Below are 20,911 nucleotides of genomic sequence, written 5' to 3'. Positions count from 1 at the left end.
CTGTTGTTGGCCGGAAGAATGTTTTCACAACCCCGTCTTTGGCTGTTTTCAGCTCGACCTTGCGCACCCTTCCATCTGCGCTGGGCAGGCTTCGTGTAATCACTCCGACGGGCCAGTCGTTGCGGGTTGCTTCTTTATCCCTGAGTAGAACGACGTCGCCTTCTTTGAGGTCGGGTTTTGCTGCTTGCCATTTTCGGCGTTGTTGCAAAGTAGTGACATACGTTGTGCGCCAGCGCTTCCAGAACTCGTCAGCCAGGTTTTGCACGAGACGCCAATGCCGTTTGTAGAGGTTGCTTGTATCTAACTGCCCAGTTGTTACAGATGCGCTTCCGTGTTTTTGGGTTAAGAGTGTCGCCGGAGTTAGGATTGTGGGATCTTCGGGGTCAGACGAAGTAGGAGTTATGGGCCTGGCATTAATGATGGCCGCAACTTCTGCCAAAAAGGTTGCAAGAATGTCATGCGTGAGTCGTTGATGACGTGACTGCATGAGCATTGAGTCAAGAATGCGACGTGCAATGCCTATCATCCGCTCCCACGCACCGCCCATATGGGACGCGTGCGGTGGATTGAATATCCATTTGCAGCCGTTTCCGCTGAGGAACTTGCCTATTTGTGAGCGATGAATGCCCTCTGCGCTGATTCCAAGTTCTCTGCAGGCTCCGATAAAATTGGTCCCGCAGTCAGAGCGTATTAGCTTGACGGGCCCTCGCACTGCTAGGAACCTTCGGAAGGCATTAATGAAACTCGACGTATCCATTGATTCGATCAGCTCAATGTGCACTGCGCGAATGCTTAAGCAAGTGAACATGACTGCCCAGCGCTTGCTGTTTGCAACACCACCTCTCGTTCGGCGAGAGGCAATCGTCCAGGGACCGAAAACATCGATTCCAACATTCGTGAAAGGAGGATCTGTGCTGATTCGATCTGCCGGAAGGTCAGCCATCTTCTGGTCGTGAAAGCGCCCTCGCAGCTTCTTGCATGAAATGCATGCTTGCAGCACGGATGAGATGCACCTTTTACCTCCGACGATCCAATACCCAGCAGCTCGTACGGCTCCTTCTGTGAAGTGTCGGCCCTGGTGTTGCACGCATTCATGGTGGTGGCGCACGAGAAGCGTCGCCACATGGTGCCGACCTGGCAATAAGAGAGGGTGTTTCTCATCGTCTGGAAGGTCGCTTCTGTTCAAGCGGCCGCCGACGCGGATCAAGCCGTTGGCGTCTAAGAATGGGTCAAGCTTTCGAAGCGAGCTTGTCTTGTGAACCTGCTCTCCTCTCTGGATACAGCATATCTCTTCATAAAATGCGTCCTGCTGTACTGCGCGAATGATGACGAGCCTGGCTTTGGAGAGCGCCTCAACGGGAGCTACCTCTCCTTGTGATGCGTTCTTTGCGCGATGGGCAACCTGGATCAGACTTGCTACAGCACGAGTGAGAGATTTCCAGTTCGAGAGTCTATGAAAGCGTTCAGCTCCGAGTCGCTGTCGTTTGTTCACCTCCGTCGCCAGAGTGCAGACTTCAGGGCGTATTTCTTTGTCTTCGTCAGGATTTAAGAGGATGAAGCTCGACGACCGTGCTTCCTCTTCTCGTCGTGAGAGAAAATCAGGTCCGCACAACCAGTTCGTGCTCTTAAGCTGTGCCGCTGGAATCGCTCTAGTGGCGTGGTCTGCTGGATTTTCGTCTGTGTGAACGTATTTCCATTGTTCAGGTTGCGTGCTGCTACGTATCCGCTGCACCCTGTTGGCCACATACACGTAGAACCTTCTTGTTTCGTTGTATATGTAACCCAAGACCACTTTGCTATCCGTGTAGAACGTGACCGAGTTCGGCTGGAAGTCGAATTCTCGCAGTATAGAATCGGTCATCTCTACAGCAAGCACTGCTGCACACAACTCAAGCCTTGGGATGGTGTGTTCTGGTTGTGGAGCAAGCTTGGTCTTTCCCATGACAAATCCGACGTGTCTGTTTCCTTGCTTGTCAGTCACGCGTAGATATGCCACAGCTGCGACGGCCCTTGTGGACGCGTCTGAAAATACATGAATGTCCCTGCTTTCGGCTTCAAGCGTCGAGACTGGCGCATACGTTTTTCGCACGTGAAGGTGTTGTAGTGTCTGGAGAGAGTTCTTCCACTCGTCCCATCTCTGCTTTTTCTCGTCCGAAAGCGGTGTGTCCCAGTCATAACCCTTCGTCACGAGATCACGGAGAAGGTACTTGCCTTGAACCGTTATTGGAGCCACAAACCCTAGTGGATCGTAAAGGCTGTTGACGGTCGACAGCACTCCTCGCCGCGTATATGGCCTGTCCTGACGAGGAGCCCTGAAGACGAAGCTGTCGTCGCGTATGTCCCACAGTAGACCGAGACTTCTTTGCGTAAGCGACGCGTCTGTGCCGAAGTCGAGGTTCTTCAGTCCCTGGGCGTGGTCCTCTCGAGGAAATGCATTCAGCACATTCTGCCTATTCGAAGCTATCTTGTGCAGCCTTATGTTGGCGGTTGCAAGCATTTTCTGTGTTCTTTGCAGCAGACTAATGGCATCTTCTTCGCTCGGGAGAGACTTAAGTGCATCATCGACGTAGAAATCTCTTTCAACGAACTTCCTGGCATCTTCGCCAAATCGTGGGGCAGCTTGTTGGGCAGTCCGTCGAAGGCCATACGTTGAAACAGCTGGCGATGGGCTGTTGCCGAAAACGTGAACCTTCATTCGGCACTCTATGATTTCTCTGGAGATATCGTTGCCCTTAAACCAGAGGAACCTCAGGTAGTTCTGATGGTCCTCGCGAACCATGAAACTGTAGAACATTTGCTGGACGTCCGCTGTAACCGCAACTGGTTCTTGCCGGAAGCGTATCAAAATCCCCACAAGGTTATTCGTCAGGTCAGGGCCGGTCAGGAGAACGTTGTTCAGAGATACCCCTTCATACTGAGCGCTGGAGTCAAACACGACTCGGATTTGATCAGGCTTCTGGGGGTGGTGAACGCCGAATATGGGCAGATACCAACATTCTTCGTCCACGTGAAGTGGTGGAGCTTCCTCCGCATGACCCTTGATGAAGAGCTCGTTCATGAAGTTGACGAAACGTTCCCTTGTTTCAGGATTTTTTCGCAGGGTACGCCGTAGCGAGAGCAGACGAGACAGAGCTTGTTCTCTGTTGTTCGGAAGCCGACTTCTCGGTGTGCGAAAGGGGAGAGGGGCGACCCAATTGTTTAATTTGTCTTGGGTGAATTCACTATTCATTATCTTGAGGAATGTCTTGTCTTCCATGGAGAGAGCACGCTGGTTGTCAAATTCTGTTGTCTCGAAAAGATTCGGGGCCAGGTTGTCATCCAATGTTGCTGCCAATCGTAAATCCTTTGAGACCTTATCCGCAGAGTAGAGAATCGGCGCCTCCCTAACAAAGAAATGTCTTGGGCATGGCTCAAAAAGAGATGGTCGCCCACTGTCCAGCACATGGGTCTTGAACACATTGACGCTGCCCGTTTTCCGCGTTCGACCAACGCAAACGTCACCGACAATGACCCATCCGAGGTCGAGCTTCTGAGCATACGGCGCGTCGTGGGGTCCGTTGATTGTCTGACGAACCTTGTGAGCTCTTAGGATGTCCCGGCCAAGAAGGAGCAGTATTCCAGCCTCCTCAAGAGGCGGAATGTGATTTGCTACTGACTTCAAGTGCGGGTAGTGCCTTGCAGCGTCAGGTGTCGGAATTTCCTCTCTGTTTTCTGGAATTGCCTTGCACTCGAGGAGAGGTGGAAGAGGAAACTTGACTTCGCCTGACATGCTCTGCACGAAATAACCATGAGCGACTCTTCCAACCACTTCAGTACTGCCGGAGCAAGTGCGGAGCGTGTATTGCGTAGGCGTCCCCTTCACTCCGAACTCGTTGAGGAGTTCTGGCCTAACCAACGAGCGATTACTCTGGTCGTCAAGAATCGCGTACGCTCTAACTGTCTTCTCAGGCTGAGTCTCATGGGTGACCTCTACGAGGCAGATTTTGGCACACGACCTTGTGCTGTTGTCAGCGTTTGCCACTTCAGTACGCCTAGATGTGACTCTTCTTTCTGAGTCATCTGTGGTACTGTCATCAGACCCACTAGCCCTTGACGGCTCTGAGGTTGGCGGTGCTGGGTGAAGCGCTGTGGCGTGGTCGGTGCTGTCGCATATGAGGCATCTCACAACTGCCTGACATTGCCACTGCATGTGGTTCTTGGATGAGCAGCATCGTAGGCAGATCCCTTGCTTCTTTATGAAAGATTGCCGCTCTTCCAAGGTTTTCTCACGGAAGACGCGACACCTTTCCAAAGGGTGAGGTTTCTTGTGATATGGACACCACCTTTTAAAGTCCCTCGATTCCGGTTGCTGTTCGTTAGCAGTGGCATCTCGATTAATTTTGGCAGAAGCAGGATCCACTTCTGTTTTTCTCGCTGACACAGACGATCTTTGCCGCGTGGTCTTGGTAGCATTGTCTTGCTTCCTCTGATTGAATTCAGACGGCGCATTTTGTGCACGCAAGATGAAACTCGGGTCGTTCCTCATGCTGGCCTGATCTCTAACAAATTTGCAAAAGAAAGAAAAGGGTGGAAATGCAGTGTCATGATCTTTTTTGTATTTCGACCCCGCCGACATCCAATTTTCTTGAAGTCCAGATGGCAACTTCGAGACAATTTTGTTGACCCCTCTTGCGGTATCCAAATAGCCAAGACCGGCAAGATACGGGTCAGTTTTCGCAGCCTCGAGTTCTAGCAGGAGGTCGCCAAGTTCCTGGAGTCTGGTATTTTCCCGGTAACATATCTTCGGGAAGTCTTCCAGCCGCTTCAGTAGTGCATCCTCAATTGCCTCAGGGCGCCCAAAGACGTCGTCGAGCCGTTTCCACACAACGTTCAAGCCCGTTGAAAAGTCATCCACGTGCACCGATTTCAACCTCCGAGCCTGATTTGACGATTCAGGGCCAAGCCATTTGATGAGAAGGTCTAGCTCTTCTTGGGCAGAAAGACCTAGATCTCTGACGACACCTTTGAACGATGATTTCCAAGCGCGAAAGTTCTCAGGTCGATCATCAAACTTGGTAAGACCGCTTGAAACAAGGTCTTTGCGGCACAGGAATTTGAGGACATCGGCTAGCTCTGAGCTTGAACTGTTGTGTGTCGGGGCATTCACAAGCGGCTGCGGATCAACTCGTAAGTCCATAGGAGGAGTCGTAGCTCCAGCATGCTTAAAACTTGGGTTGTTAGGGGCAGCATGGTAGTCAGGTGGACGTTCATCAGCTCGCAGACACATCGAATTATTCGCAGCTGTGTTGGCCCTCGGTGACGTGCGAGCATTGTTTACGTCGTCGCTTGAGTTGGTAACGGCCTCCTCAGTAAACGCGAGCGCAGAGTTGCGTAGGGCTTGCTGCTCATCGATATAACTCCTAGTCTGCAGCGTTCGGTCCACAGGAGGGAGCGTGCGCATGCGCTCCCCGCCATCCTGCTCCACGGCTGCCTCGAGCGCATTCGCCTGTGCGTTTGCAGCTGCCGCTTCTTTTTCATGCTGCAAAATATCCAATTCAGCCTCTATCCTTGCCTTCTCAATACGCATCGCGGCCTCTCTGCGACCAAACTCTGCTCTGGCCCGGACGGCTTCAGCTTGTGCGCGTGCTTGTACGGCGGCTAGGCTGATTGTTGACGAGCCCGATCGTCGTGACCTCGAAGAAACGCTTGAGTGGGCCGATAGAGAGTGCTGCGACGTTACCTCTTGTAAGCGGTCGCGTTCTCGTTCTGTAGCCTCACGTAATTTGTCGCTTACAGTCACATAACGATCTGCGTCGATTGCTTTTTGAAGTTCTAATTCCTGCTGGGCTTCAGATCTGCTTGTTTTGGCGAGGAAGGTAGCGTATCTGGCGGCGACGTGCTCATAGCGCTCATAGCTTGCGCGAAGCTGCGTTGCGGCGTTGTTAACGTCTTCCTCTTTTGCACATGACACTTTGAAAATAGCTGTCTCCACGTTCTTCCAGGCAACGTCTATTCTCCGGGAGTGCTCTTCGCGGCTCGTTTCATACGTTTCTTTAGCTTTCATGGAAAACGTAGTTGCTCTTTGTGGTCGAATATTTGCCGTGGAAGCTTCATGCTCTGCTGTCATAATTTGAGACGTTCCAGGCGTCAGCTTGTCCTGATCCATTTTGGCGTGCGTGCTTCACGACGTATCTCACTCAAAGCGGACGTATGTGGTGAAGCCTGCTAAGCTGCGCGATGAAATTTGAAACGAGCCCACCTTGTCGATGCCCTGTGTGCCGTCAGCTGCTCAACTTGTAGGCGATGCCGTGTCCTTGCAGTAGGCGGATGTCATGGTCAAACCGGAGGTCTTGCCGTGCGACGTATTCCACTGCAGCGGATGTTGAGTTGGCGGCCGATGGCAGTCGACTTCACTTTTTTACTATGCTGGCCTCGCGGATCGCACTTGACGGGATCAAAGCGTCCGCTGTCCAGCTAGATAACGGGTCGAACGCAGTTGAACATTTAAAACAAACTTTAATTACTCTGAGAAGGTCAAAAAAGCAAGTCAAAAATACACAAAACGTTCAGTTTTAGCCCCGTAAAAAAGTGGTCCGGTCTCTAGGGCTGGTGGGGCGAGTCTGCCCGTCCCGCGCTTTTCCAACTGCGGTTTCCATCCCCGTCGCCGCCCCCAGGCACGGGAAACAACAGCCGACACCCCGAAGCGTCGTCAATGGGTCACATTCAGGAACCGAACGGAGGGAGCGGGGTCCTTTCTCTCGCGCACAGCTTGGAGTCCGCGGGGGGCCAGTGAAAGAGAAAGCCATAAAAGTAAGGAAGGCTCGCTTCCCTCTTGAAAGAAAAGTCTGGCCGTGCATTCGCGACGCGCACAGAACACGGCGCAATAAGTTATCTTCTGCCACGGACGGCCAAATTTCGAGATATGCATGTTAGTTTTTAGCGTTGCTGCGCTTTTGCCATTGACGTAAGGTGCGGCATTTTAGGAACATTTCTTCTTTCTTTGTTCGGAAATCACTCCGCATTGCCCAAGAGCTTTATAACAGGGAGGTTACAGCATTTCACGTCGTTAAACACGGTTTTATTTTTACAGCACACTCGCGCATCAAATCTTTCCTGCGCATAAATGTTCCTGGCAAGAAATAAATAACCAAACAGAAATACTCGCCAAGTTGTGAACAAGCTTGCCCTATATTTATATTATGGTTTGTATCTCTTCGCGAGGTAATGTAGTTTGAAGAAGTACTTTTCCTTATCAATTTCAGGTTTGCTGCTATAAACTTGAAAAAAAGAACTAGTCTCAATTTCCGTCGTCGAAACGAAGGCATCTTCCAGCCAATCTCATTCTATGTTGCAATTACGCTTCTCCTTTTTCCATACGTGCCTCAAGACAGCTGCTTTGCCTAACGACTGTTCTGAATGACCAGTAAAAATAATTTCTGACGAATGTGTACATTTTAGCTGATTGTGAAGCGACTGAATGAAAATGATCTATGTGAGCAGCAAACAGCGAAAATATAAGCCACGTACACGGCACACGAAATACTATGACCACTATGACTTCGTATTATTGAAACGTCACGCTTCTGCATCAATGTGTGGCAGGATGCTCAAAACTGCAGCGCGTGCGTCGTTGTGCTGGGTGAAGTCCATGATGTACTTGTTATTTGTATTTGCAGAGAATCGGTCGACGCTCGTAGACAGCATGTGAGCACCTTTGCTTGCTTCTTTCCCCTGTCATTCGCTCTTTCCGTTCTTCCGTTGTAGAGCTGTTGGACAGCAAAGTTATTAAATTTGGGAGTATGACGTCGCAAAACCGCAAAGTAGGCTATTTTTTCTTTAATTACGGGTTCTGCATGTTAAAACCAGGGTATATGATTACGAGGAACGCTGTAGTGGGGGACTCCGGATTAATTTCGGCCATATGGGGTTGTGTTAACGTGTCGCCAAAGCACGGCACACGGGAGCTTTTGCATCATCATCAGCATCAGCAGCAGCCTGGTTAGGCCCACTGCAGGGCAAAGGCCTCTCCCATACTTTTCCAACAACCCCGGTCACGTACTAATTGTGGCCATGTCGTCCCTGCAAACTTCTTAATCTCATCCGCCCACCTAACTTTCTGCCGCCCCCTGCTACGCTTCCCTTCCCTTGGAATCCCGTCCGTAACCCTTAATGACCATCGGTTATCTTCCCTCCGCATTACATGTCCTGCCCATGCCCGTCTCGAAACACCTGCCCATTCACCGTCTCGAAACACCATTAGCATTGCGCCTGTAAACGGCAGCGAACTTGTGTGGACGTGCATATTAAGTTACGAGAATCGCTGCTGTTTCGGTTCCACGTTGTCCGTCTGAAGACGACCAGTTAGAACGTGTTCGCAACTCTTTATTTTGTATTTTGTCCAGCGCACAAATTCATGCACTACAACATCTTGTTTATTCCAACGTTGTTATGTCTGCAGTATCAATTGTACGCGAACGGATTGCCTTCGTCGACGAACAAGTGATTTGGTTTCGGATGCCTGCACAAAGCACGAATTGTTCTCGCGCACTGACTGGACTGTTTGAGATTACGGTGGTCTGGCAGCGTCATTTTTGTTTTTGATGCTGTTCAGCAATAGGAGTTGCCACGCACAAACCGCACGCGTCTTCGCGATCCGGGACGTGTGTGCACGTTCCTGGTGGCTGGTCTGCTCTGGTACATTTGCTGCGAGGCTGCCTTGCTTCTCGCGCCTTCAGTACACATCCTCTTGAGCGACAGCCACGCGAGGAATTCGCGGGGTGCCTAGACGAGCCGAAGGCCCGAGCAGGGATCCATCCAGTCACAACACAAACACCCATCCCGTGCCACTTGAACGTTTCTCTGTTGCTTCGATGCATCCCTCGCTGGCCGGCGTCATTCCAACAGGCTTGCGATGAGGCCGGGCATGTCTTGGCTGCTCTCACGCCCGGTGGCGAGGCGGCGCGCGAGAGGCGCCATGTGGTTCCCATCGCGCTTGGCGCGACCGCGCCCGCTGGCTCGAAACAGTGTGGCCTCGCTCTTCAAGTGCAGATTACGGATCCAACGCGTCCTAGCGTGGGCGCGCAGTTCTTGGTGTTTACCGTGGTGTAGCGCGCGCTGCCCGAGTGCTGCTCCGTGTTTTCATGCGGCCTTTATCTGGCTCCATTGCTCTCTATGGCGTCTCTTCTCGGCAACACCTGCCCGGCTTCGAAGCTTCCGCTCACCGCTTATCTTGCTTTGGCGGTCATGATTGACCTCTGCCTCGTTCTGTACCGTTTTTAACATTGCGCTGCGGTGAGATTCAACTGCTGTGCGTTTGGGATAAAATATCTTGGATCTGTGCGTTTCTTTAATTTATAGTATGTTTATTTCCTGTGCAGTTATTCATTCAGAAGTTCAGCACGTGCCGCTGCTGGTGGTGGCACTTGTTTCTTTTGACGCGTTTTACCTGGAAATCGAAGCTAGCAAGGGCTTCTCCCGACCGCCTCATGCGCAGGTGTGTAGGCGCATCAGCGAGAATTCAGCAAACCTGTGTCACGCAGGAAAGCGCGCAATATGCGTCGCGTTTTCAATCTGGGCTTGATCGTTCCCGAAGCAAACGATGTTCAATGCCAGTTTGCTAAGTAGCCCCCTTTTCTTCAATTTCTCGATAGCATTTTAACTTTGGAATGTTCTAGTGGCACGCCATTGTTATGGTCAGCACTTCCACGTTCCTTATAGGAAGGCCGCTTACTCGAGACCTATTCCGTTCCGGCCTCCCATAGTAGAATGCGAAAAATGAACGCGCCCTCGCCCATGTTGCGAGGCCAGTGGTGGCATCGCAACATGTATGCGAGCATCCTGTCGGGCCTCTTGCTCTTGCCTGGTTCTTCACGACGTTATACGAAAGCACGTTTCTCTATCCTTCCTGTGATTTGTGACGCGGCGAAAGAAAAACAAAAGTCGTGTCTATCGAGGGTGCGGCCTCGCCTCGGCATTTTGTTTACGCGCTCTCGCCTCGAGCGTGAACATGGTGGGAAGAGCGGCCATCTTTCTTCAGCCGTGGTGAGCCGTGCCGACGGAGCTAGTCGTCGGCGAGATACGCGAAATAGTTCGCGCCTCTTGAGAAGCGCGGAAGAAAGAGTGCACCCAGCGGGGGTTTCTATGGGACGCTGCGGGTGACGCCGGGGCGCCCGGATATACGCTCGCCGTGCCGGAGAACGGAAGGCGTTTCAAGTACTTTGCGTTAAAGCATTCGGCCCATCTTTTGCTGGTCTCGTGGATTTTGTAGCAGGAGAAAGGTGATCACGGTTGCGATTGTAACTTTTTCTGAGCAATAAATAAATCAAAGAAGCAACGGCGTCCAGCGAGCCAAAGAAGCCACACGGGAGCAGGAGCTCCCAGTGACCATCTAGGCGGCCCCCCAACCCGGGCCCCCCAATCGCCGGTTTCCAAATAAAGTTATCACATCACATCACATTGCGGAACCACACTTCAAAATGAACTGGTTAAGCTAATTACGAAGTGACCAAGAAATCAGACAAAAAGCACTGAAATTCTAATGAACTTTCGTTAAAATATTGCATCGGGATATGCCCCTGGTGGTTGTGTACACTTTGCACAATGAGTTCTCCGAAAAGTCGTAGTGGAGGAAGTTCATAAGGGGGGCGGGGGAAGCCCCTATAGTTTTGCTTTGTAGCTTCGTGCTCTATACTCTCGGTTGGATGATATCGTTGATATCGATTTTTTGTTTTCTCGTAGCATCTTGGCGACGCATTTCTAATTAGCAGAAACGTCAAGACGATATTCAGCCCTAGTTATCTGATAGAGAACGTTAGATTATTGGGTTTCACGTGCCAAGACCACGATCTGATTATGAGGCATGCCGTAATAGGGGGACTCCGAATTAATTTTGACCACCTGGGGTTCGTTAACGTGCCCCTAAATCTAAGTGCACCGGTGTTTTTGCATTTCGCCCCCATCTAAATGCAGCTGCCGTGGCCGGGATTTGATCCCGCAACATCGTGCTTAGCAGCGCAGCACCAAAGACACTAAGCAACCACAGCGGGTGACAGAGAACGTTGACGACTTGCTAGATGAAAATTGTGGGGTAGCTAACTGGACACTCGCGTGGTTGACCTCTCTGCCTTTCCTCTCCTTGCTTTCTGCCTTTCTTGCTAGCTGAACTACTCCTATGTTCCCGTACGTCCTCTTCGTTCAACATCAACCAGTTTCCTGTCGATAGCTAAGTTGTAGATCCGCTGTCGTACGTTTACATTGGCATTAAAGCAAGAAAGAAAGGAAGAAAGAAAAGGCGTCGTCGCAAGCTGGACGTATAATTATGCCCTGAAATGCAAGACCGCTTTGACATGCTTGCGCACTTAACTAAATGCTGCGCATAATACTTCCGGGCTGCGTGTAAACGTCGTGAGGAAATTAGGCGTTTGCTCTGCAAAATGTTGACGACTGGCGTACGTACAAGCTTATGTCTATCTTCTGTCGTCCCTATTTTTTTGTGGGCTAATTAGACATGATTTGCACGCCCCGTCAACGTTAGAAACTCTGACGGCTAGATATATTTTGGAGCCCGAAAGTCTTCGCGTTCGCCTGTCCTGTACCCCGCGGTTTCTCTTTCCCGGCTAGCGGGAAAGAGCGCCATTCGGCCTGGCTGCTGATTTGCCTCTATATGATAGACTGACGCGGATGAAGATATATTTAGCCGTATAACTGCGCGTGGGGGGCCCCTAAATAGATGAAGTGGGTGGCACGATTGATTGCATGTCAGGAGGTAACTGGATGATGACCGAGCTTTCTCAGTGTGATGACCCATTTCGCGACGGCGCCCGAGATCCCCTCGTTACGCGGCTCGAGGCGCTCGGTCGCCACCTGCTGAGGGTTCGCATAGACCCGTTCGTCATGTGCACTGCGTCGCATGTCGTAATTTCAGGCAGCGCTGTCATTTGGCTGTATTCTTGGTCGGGCAAACTTGAGCTGTGCATATCTCCGTTTTTGTGCACTTTTCTGGAGCTACTGCTTAGCGCAGTCAATGAATCGGCGGTGCTGAGTCTGCATTTTTTTTTATTGGGCTAGCATAAACGTAAGCGAAGGACAAAAATAGAAGAGTTAACGTCCCACAGTACGCGTAAGATGAAAGGCCAAATGTCCTTGTGCACCAGCCATGACAATGTAACTAGCCACAGTTTTTACGGTTTGCCTCCATGCGTACAAGACAAACGACTGCCTTGTGGAAACGACGTCGGTTACAGATTTTTTTAAACCAAGGCATTCTTGGCGAACCGTCCTGGACTTTCATGATCGTTGCTGCTGGGTGCTGCTGCTGTCTTGCCCAATAGCAAAACAAAAAAAGAATTTTGTGCTCAACGGTGCGATCGATTCCCTCGCACTTTGTTGCCCAGCTCAGCAGTCTGAGCTGGACTCAGACTGCTGAGCCAGTCTGAGCTCAGCAGTCTAATTACTGTCACATTACTGCAGTCACATTACTGCTATCTTGCCGACCCGCTCTTTATAGAGGATCGCCGCTTGTGTGTCACGTTGCGTAGCACGGGTGCGCGCGCCAGTTTTCTCTGGGCCAAAGACGCAGGAATGGAAATGGGCAAATTTATTGCATTTGACTGACCACGTCGCAAGTGCTTCGCTTCTCACAAATTGGCAGAAGTGCGTTGGACCTGCATAATTTGTTTTTCACCAGGAAAATGAGTAATCGAAAAAGAAACCAGATATCTCTAATAGTTCTGAGTGTATTTTAACCTGCCAGCAAGAACAGCCTCATGAATGGAAATTTGGCGCGATGTGTATTCTTCGAAGTTTTCGCTGCCGTTTGCGAAACTAGCAGCGTAACTGACAAATAGCTGATATTAAAGTGGTATTTTGGCAGTCTAGAGTCAGCATTGCTCAGTGATTACGCACGCAAGCAATTTATGCTCCTACTCTTCTGCATTCGCCATACTAGCGTAAGAAATTTGTTAAATCAGATCATAATATTATCACATACCAGATGTACTCAGTTTTCACAAGCATTATTCTTTACTCGAATGGAAACTACAGGCATGATAGCACAAGGACTCATTAGCTTCTTGTTAGCATGGAAAGGTCGGTCGCCTCCTAAGCTTTGTCAAGCTGTCTGCAGCAGAAGGCCGCACTGGTGCGGCCGTCTTTGGAAATGTTGCACGGGTCTACGGCGACGGGGTGCGAGCGGTCGTGCGGGACGTGCGCAAAGTACCCCGACGATCAGTGTCCTTCATGACTGCCGCTGAAGGACGCTAACAGGTGAAAAAGAAAACGAATACGCGCGTGTTGTCACGATTTCAGTCGGCAAGGCTCCATAGCAAACGAACAGCGTGTCTGACCACCGAAGGGGGACCCGCGCACTCGACCTTTCAATCCGAGCATGCCTGCTGTGGCTGCACGAGTGTTGCGAATTTCCAAGTCTCGTTGACGAAGGCATGTAACCAAAAGCTGCTCGAATGTGTGAATGATATTTTTTCTTCGGGTTGAGCTTGTCTGTAAATATGGCGTTGTTTTTGCGTAGGAAGCTCAAGCTTGCTTCGAAATAAGCTAACTGCCTACCTATATCTGGTAAGACCGACACTGGAATACGCCAGTATTGTATGGGACCCTTATGAAACAGGATTGATCAACATGATTGAAAGTCCAACGAAGAGCTGCTCGATTTATTTTGTCTCGTTACTCGCAAACTGATTCTGTTACAGAAATGTTGCAATTACTTAAATTAGCCTCCCTAGCCGAACGACGCCTTGTAGCCAGACTTAGGTTTCTTTTCTTGCTTTAGAAACAGCATTTTAGCATAACTACTACTCACTAGTTAGCGCCAAAACAAGGCAGAACCTCAAGAGGAACACATGAACATAATTTCCGGATATCTCAACTGCACATTGACACATACGCCAATTCTTTTTTTCCTAGAACAATAAATGAATGGAACAGACTACCAACAACCATTATCCAAAGTGATACCGTAACACAATTTGAAAGCAAGCTGAAGCAAATCATGTCCTAAACAAAATTTTGTACATTATATTGGATATAATACAGACTGTGTTTATTGTCGTTTATATTGCTGTTGTTTTTGTACTGTTACTAATTTCCCGGTGTTTTATGAATGTATGCACAAAAAGGCTGTATTTGATGTATAATTTGCGTGCATTGTGTATAATGTACATTATGTTATTTTCATTTTCTGTGCTGTACCCCACCCCTGTAACGGCCTCCGGGCCAACAGTATGACTAAAGAAAGGAACAGTTCTCATCGTGTCGCTATTGTGCGTCGGTTGTCATGTGTAGTACAATTCCTGATTAGCTCAATCAGACAAGGTGACTATTTGTCGTCGCCCCGTTTCGAAGCGGATGCCAGTATAAATAATAATAATCATCATCATCATGCCAGGAGCCTTTTGCCGCTTACTTGACCGATGCAGTTGACGTTGCATCAAAATTTACTTCCGTCCGTCTGGCACTGCGGCGTCGATTCATCATTCGTGTAGCTAGTGTATCACTTCAATCGTGCAAAAGGTGCGTCCCGCAGGCTGCCGCATATTTTTCAGGTCAGTTTATCGTTCCGCGAGTCACACTGCTCAATCTTTCCGGTTTTTATAATATGGAGTGATCGCATAATTCCATATTTGCTACGATTTGTTACTTCGCGGGCAAAATCTACGACAGCGTCGCACACCAGGAAACATGTTGGGCACGGTCATCGGCTGAAGGACATTTTTCCTTCTTTCCACGCGAAGCCGCCGAGACACTTCGTAAGAGCCGTCCTGTAGCCGGAGCTCGAAACTAGCTCGAGCTAGCACCTTCGTGCTAGAGAAAGGCACAAACCGGCGCTGTTCCCCGAGAGAAGTGCCCCTTCTTTTCAAGTTCAAGGGTGCGCAGTGATTAAGACGCACGAGAGAGGAGAGGTAACAATGGACAAGGAGAGTTGCCGATATCCGGCGCCACTATAGCATTTGCCAAGCGCCACCCGATTGAACATTTCGAGCGGCGTCCGCGTGTGCCCCGTATTACATCTAACAAAGCTCGTTTAAGCCCACACATCCTCGCTTCAACGAGAACGGTGGCGTGTATAACCACGCTTCATATGCGCGCGAGGAGGACCTCGGGCCTGGCTGCCCCGCTCGCGTCTCGCTGTTTGACAGGGTCAGGGATCCGAGCATCGCAGAGTGGCGGCCAAACGGGGTCGACGGAACGCGCTCAATTAGGATGGACGAGAGGAAGATGCGGCGGGAAGCGGGGAGGGGGGGGGGGGGGTGATGAGCAGATCGCTCATACTCGCAGGAACGCCGCTCTGCATGGCTTGCATAAAGACAGGCCCCCGCCGCCACAGGAAACGTGGGTGCCCCCTCCCACGTTCCCGGCCACATTAGACTCCAGCCTGTGGGAACAACGGTCGCTCGCCGCCACACCGGGCTGCTGGCGCGGTTGTCGCACAAAGGCGGCAGCTCTCTTCTCTCTTGCCGAGACTGTCCCTGTAATTATATCTCCGAAGCCGCTACCGTGTCCCATCCGGGCTTATCGTAATAATAAAGTTTGTGCGCATCCTTCCGAAATCACTCGCCAACTTGACATAGTATATAGACGGCTTTCTTTTTATCCACTTATCTACACTTAATTTGCCTTTTCTTGCGTTAGTTGTGAGTATTGCATTCCCCTCTCTATAGCGTAGAAAGGCATGAGGGTTCCAAACGAATGTCGCTAAAGGTCAACTCATAAAAAGAAACTAGGCGGGTTTATTATTATTATTATTATTATTATTATTATTATTATTATTATTATTATTATTATTATTATTATTATTATTATTATTATTACATAACATTTCGCGTCAGTCGTGTAGGCACTACGCTTATATCATTCTTGTGCAGACCTGTTTCTGCTAAGCTGTTGCTGTTTGCACCGTACGATTTATTCAGTCTGCGTGAACTGCAAGTATACGCATCACGAATGACACCACTATCGGTCCGTGAGCTCTCGTTCGTACCAGAAATGAGCGCATGCATGCACAACTCCTGATACGACTTTTTCACCTGCTGACAACAAAATGAGCGTCGGCTGCGCGCTTGCATTCGTGTCTCTTCCAACGTTGTCCCTGCTTTATTAACTAGCTGTGCTGGTTTATAAGCAGCGTATGCCGCGTTTTAAGAGACTTGACCATTTTCCAGCCGCACGTTCTATTTAAAATTGTTTTTTTGTTGTATAGCGCCGTATTTTTTCTGACTCAGAGCCATATACAGCAACAGCCGGTGCGTTGACATTTACGTTGAAAGGAAAAATCATCTCGAAACTACGCTGCAATGCCGCAGGAATACCATATTGTAGTTGGTGAAAGTGCACGCAAACTATGCGAAATTGCCCAATATGAGCTTGCCCTCGCACACAACCTCTGCGTGCTCTTGGTAGTTTTCTTTATTTCGTCATTTGACTCGTGGTGTCAACCACCACAACGTCGCGCTTTACCGAGGCAACGCGCGTGCGGGTAATAGCCCCGTGATGCAAGGATTGTGTGGTTACAGAAATAAAAGCCAACGGACCTTAATCCGCGACCGTTGATTAGACGAACTGGGAAGAACCCGACCTGCATGCAACATGGGCGGACGAGCAAGTTTGTTGATCCTCGATTGCACCGATAAAGTGCCGCCTAAGTGAGATGTCTGGTCGACTTAAGTGCGGTGACAGCGCCCTTAAGCTCGAGTGGCATTTAGCAACTTGAGTCAAAAGAAAGTAAAAATCGATAAAAAAATAAGGAGCTTTGCTGGTGCAGGGGCCTTGACGGATATATTTTTGGTGTTTGGAGAAAAAACCGTAAAAAGAAAAAAAAGAAGGAAACAGAAACCATGATGCATTGCTGTACGCGCACCTATAGCCGCCATGTCCGCGCCATAAAACCCTCCGATTGCGAGGAATTAGCTTTCGTAAGAGGACAGAAGATACACAGTCAGGGAGGTCGTTGTGCCCATCTCGCGGCGTCTGGTGAAATCTCCAGCTGCGGCGAGGCGTTCTCCTGGCCATCGGGCGCACAAGCTTGACGCAGGCTTGGCGCGTGCCTTGCGTTCGCAATGCGCCCGTGTACATCGCGCACATGCCAACGAGTGCGGAACAACCTGTGGTACTTTGGAGCCCAGGTTCGGCGAATTCTGAGCACGCGTACATTGTAAGCAAATCGCGGCGTCGGCACGCTTCCCCGCAGTTTTTGACGCCATGTTAATGACAGATAAATGGCTGTAGTATCGGCTTCGCATCAGCCCTTGCCCCTATTTTGTTCTCCTTTAAGTCGTACCTTCAAGATACCTGCATGCTGGTTCAGCGTTAAAGGAACCGGAGCCGATAAAGCGTAGAAAATAAAATTGCTCTCTCAAGTCGCTCAGACGGCACTATCAACCTGTGAAACGAACGTAAACTAACGTAAACTTTGCGCCCTGTGCTCTGGTGACCTGGCATGATGATGCATCATTGTGCGCTGATGCCTGTTAAGCGATGCTTTTTCGCAGTTTTTTTTTTATTATTGTCTTCTCAACCTAAGGCGATCACACAATCGTTGTTATTAAAATTGACAAAATGGGATGTTTGGCTACCTAGACGCTCGCTATCGGTTCACCGTGCCTTATGCTCACATTTTCGCATTAACGATGAACAGCATTAATTGATTTATTGATTTGTTTTATTAATCAGAAGTATATAACTGTGGCCTCAGTTCACGCACACATAAAATGAATGTTATAACAATCTCATCGACATTTCAGTTTCTCGCCTGCGTTTAAAGCGTCACTCGTCTAAATGGACAGCTTTGTGGGTTCTGCTGTGTTTTCTTTGTCGGTGAGGAGTAGCTCATTCAATAAATAAACGAAGTAATTCGGTCCAGCGCTTTCCATCTTGCTATCGGTTATAGTAAAGAGATAAAGGGCCTGTCGTTATGAGAGGGACTGTGTTCTGTGGATTGCTGAACGTATGACGTGGTTTCTTTTCATTTTCTTACATATGTATTTGATATTGTTGTTTCCGTTATGATAATAGGAGTAGGCGTCACCATTCTAAGGTGACTACGTCTCTTTGTTTTATTTTCATTTCAATAAAAAAATGACTTGCATTCAGTCATGTTTTTCACATGACGCTTGCTTGAACAATATGTAACATGGTAAACTGAACATTGCTGTACAGGTATACGTCCTCGAGACATTGTTTTTTCCATAGAGGACTAATGGAGGATCTTTTCTCTCTCTCTCACTATTCGTGCAACTGTTCCGTACAAGATGAAAGAAGCTGGTGTCAATCCCTCCCGAACCGTTATCCGTCTCATACGTCTCTCTTCCAGAGAAGGAACGAGAAGAAAGGAAACCGATGGCCCGATTTTTCTTAGTCATATCATAAGACGTCAACAAACAAAGGCATCAGGGACAGCATGGAGGAAATTACACGTACTTAATAACTGAAATAATGAAATGGAAAATAATGGAAATGAAAGTGGATGAAAAAATACCTTGCCGCAGTTGGGGCACGATGCGGTAGCTCAATTGGTAGGAGCATCGCACGCGTAATTCGAAGACGTGGGATCGTTCCCCTCCTGCGGCAAGTTGTTCTTTCATCCACTTTCATTTCCGTTTATTTATCGCTTCTATCATTTCTTTTAATCAATTAATAAGTATACGTAATTTCCTCTATGCTGTCCGTGGTGTCTTTGTTTATTGGCTTCTTATGATATTCCAGAACAGGAGAGGCAATTAAGCAGGTTCATTGGTTTTGCAATATTGTGTCGCTATCACGTGGCCGAGGCGAATGCCGAACTTGACCTGGCATATGCACTTTGTCGTTTCAGAGTCGCAGTGAAAGCAGAGAACTCCGACATTCCAGGAGATCGGTGAGTGCTGGTCACGGACTGCGCTTGGCGCGAGCGCTTCGTGTCGACCTTTGCGAATGGGTGGCTGAGCCCGCGCGTACTGTGCCAGTGAAACCGCGCCCTTAATGTGCGGATAGCTTTCCCGTTGTGAATTCAGTTATACGCTAATACGTTAAGGGTGTGGTTTTAGAAGGAGATGTTTAAGGGCGGATCAAAAGAAACGCCGAAAATTCATTTAACGTTGACATCAACAGCAGCTAGCGATGAGGGAGGGAGAGATAATGGAACAGAAATTTGGAGTGAATAACCAGAGTAAGTTCCGCTCGGTTGCGTCACTCGAGAACGGCGAACTTCAGCTTCTTTATTGGCTTGGAGACGACATAGGGATATAGATAAGATAAGGATAAGGAGCTTAACCGAATGTTTTTCGTTGGTTGCTATGCATTGAGGGAACTATGGGAAAGCGCAGCAGTGCGGGGAACATATGAAAGCACAGCAGTGCGATAGCTGCATGACTCTTTATTCTGTCTTGGTGTTTTCATATGTTACGCCTGATAGAAATACTCGACTTGTTACATTTCCCTAACACGGAGGTTAGGAGAATGCTGACGAAAAAACTGGGATGTCTTCCAGTGTTGTTGTCTTCTTTGACGGCCTTCGAGCCGATGTGGTGTTCAACTATGGATGGAGTTCTCGGATTTTCGTAACGTTCGTTCTCTTGGAATGTTCCCAGGGTTCAAAAGACGCCGCTTGTATTGGTTTGTATGCAGCCGGTAGTCGGCGCCATTAAACGAATTCTAAGGGGGCACTGACGCCCGCCGTTGTCATCCTTATTGTCAGCCTTAGCATTCCGTTGATGGCATCGCCTTGCTCTGCAGTGAAGCTGTATCGTTTTTGCCCATCTGACCGTTTAAATCTTTCTGTTATCTTTGTTTTCATTAGAAGAGTCCTGGATCCCGATCACTTGAACGAACGAGAAGCCCAAGGTAATTATTGCGTACTTTGACTTCTCTTTGCGATCTAAATGGAGCCCTGAGACCTGAAATCTTGTCATTTTGATTCATGCAGAAGCCTCGAACGACAACTTAGTTTCGCCATGGATGTGACTTACGTAACGGAGAAGATTATCGGTAGGTCTTTGGATTTCATGCATTCTTAGGGTCGCTTATAGACGGGGCACAAATATTTCAGTAGCGCGAACACAGGTCATTCATTCATGTGCACTGCTTAAGTGGCACTAATGAGAAAGGCTCAATCACTTTGGACTGGCCCCTCATTCCTCGAAAACCGTATTTGGATTGGTTGGAGCAAAAGAAAGGAATATATTATCATCGAAAAAATATAATGGTCACATTTCCCTTGTCGATTTTCATGTCGGATTAGCGGCTGCTACTAAATCAGTGTGCCTGTTTTATTGCATTCCATCTCCGCTGTATAGATCCTCTCAAGAACACTAAATAAAAATTGTTAGGTTTATTCTTTGCTTAGTAACAAATGCATGCCGACAAATTACCAAAACTCAAGCAAACTCTCTAAAGATCACTGACGTCAAGAAACGGCGGTACGAGAATTTTAAAGTAATGTCGCCGCCGGCTTTTGTTTTGTGTTCTTTCAGGCTAAGCAACTCCCCACCCCCTCATAATTTTTTGCTAATGGTAAGAGTGATCTATTTGCAAGCACAGATGTGTGTTTTTCGAAGACAGCTTATGTATTTTTGTGTGTGTGTCTCTTTCTAACCGTAAAGAAGAAGCCAGCGAGGTTTTTGAGGAGTTCGCTTGTGACTGAATTTGCACAAGACCAATAATTGAAAAACGCTTATCCCAACTGCAACTTGAATTCACAATCTGTAGACAATATCGTGGAACACAGACATAAAGCTATCACTTTGGAGATCTGGGGCGCTATGACGTAAAGCTATTCCAAACTTTTCTATTCTAATTCTGCAACCAGTACTCCGCGATTGGTCAAAACAGTTTTTGGGCCACCTCCAGTTCGTCTGTATGTCACGAAACATCACGGAAACTTCGAAAATGCCCCATCTGATATGATATTTGCACGCTGGTTATGCATGATTAGACCGAACGAAAG

General features: G+C 48.7%; 1 protein-coding gene across 7 annotated transcripts in view; it reads left to right on the top strand.

Annotated features, from left to right (window-relative positions):
• Positions 1–20,911, top strand: part of by (focal adhesion protein tensin) — a 354,735-nt gene that overhangs the window by 280,100 nt on the left and 53,724 nt on the right. For all 7 annotated transcript variants that reach the window (XM_065435184.1, XM_065435202.1, XM_065435175.1 and 4 more), the window contains 3 exons: positions 18,803–18,844; positions 19,766–19,809; positions 19,892–19,953. In XM_065435184.1, coding sequence (XP_065291256.1) covers positions 18,803–18,844; positions 19,766–19,809; positions 19,892–19,953 — 148 coding nt within the window. The remainder of the gene's footprint in view (positions 1–18,802; positions 18,845–19,765; positions 19,810–19,891; positions 19,954–20,911) is intronic.

This window comes from Dermacentor albipictus, chromosome 1 (assembly GCF_038994185.2).
Source record: "Dermacentor albipictus isolate Rhodes 1998 colony chromosome 1, USDA_Dalb.pri_finalv2, whole genome shotgun sequence".
NCBI classification, from domain to species: domain Eukaryota; kingdom Metazoa; phylum Arthropoda; class Arachnida; order Ixodida; family Ixodidae; genus Dermacentor; species Dermacentor albipictus.
The sequence above is the reverse complement of the archived record's forward strand: the minus strand, read 5'-3'. Positions and strand labels throughout refer to the sequence as shown.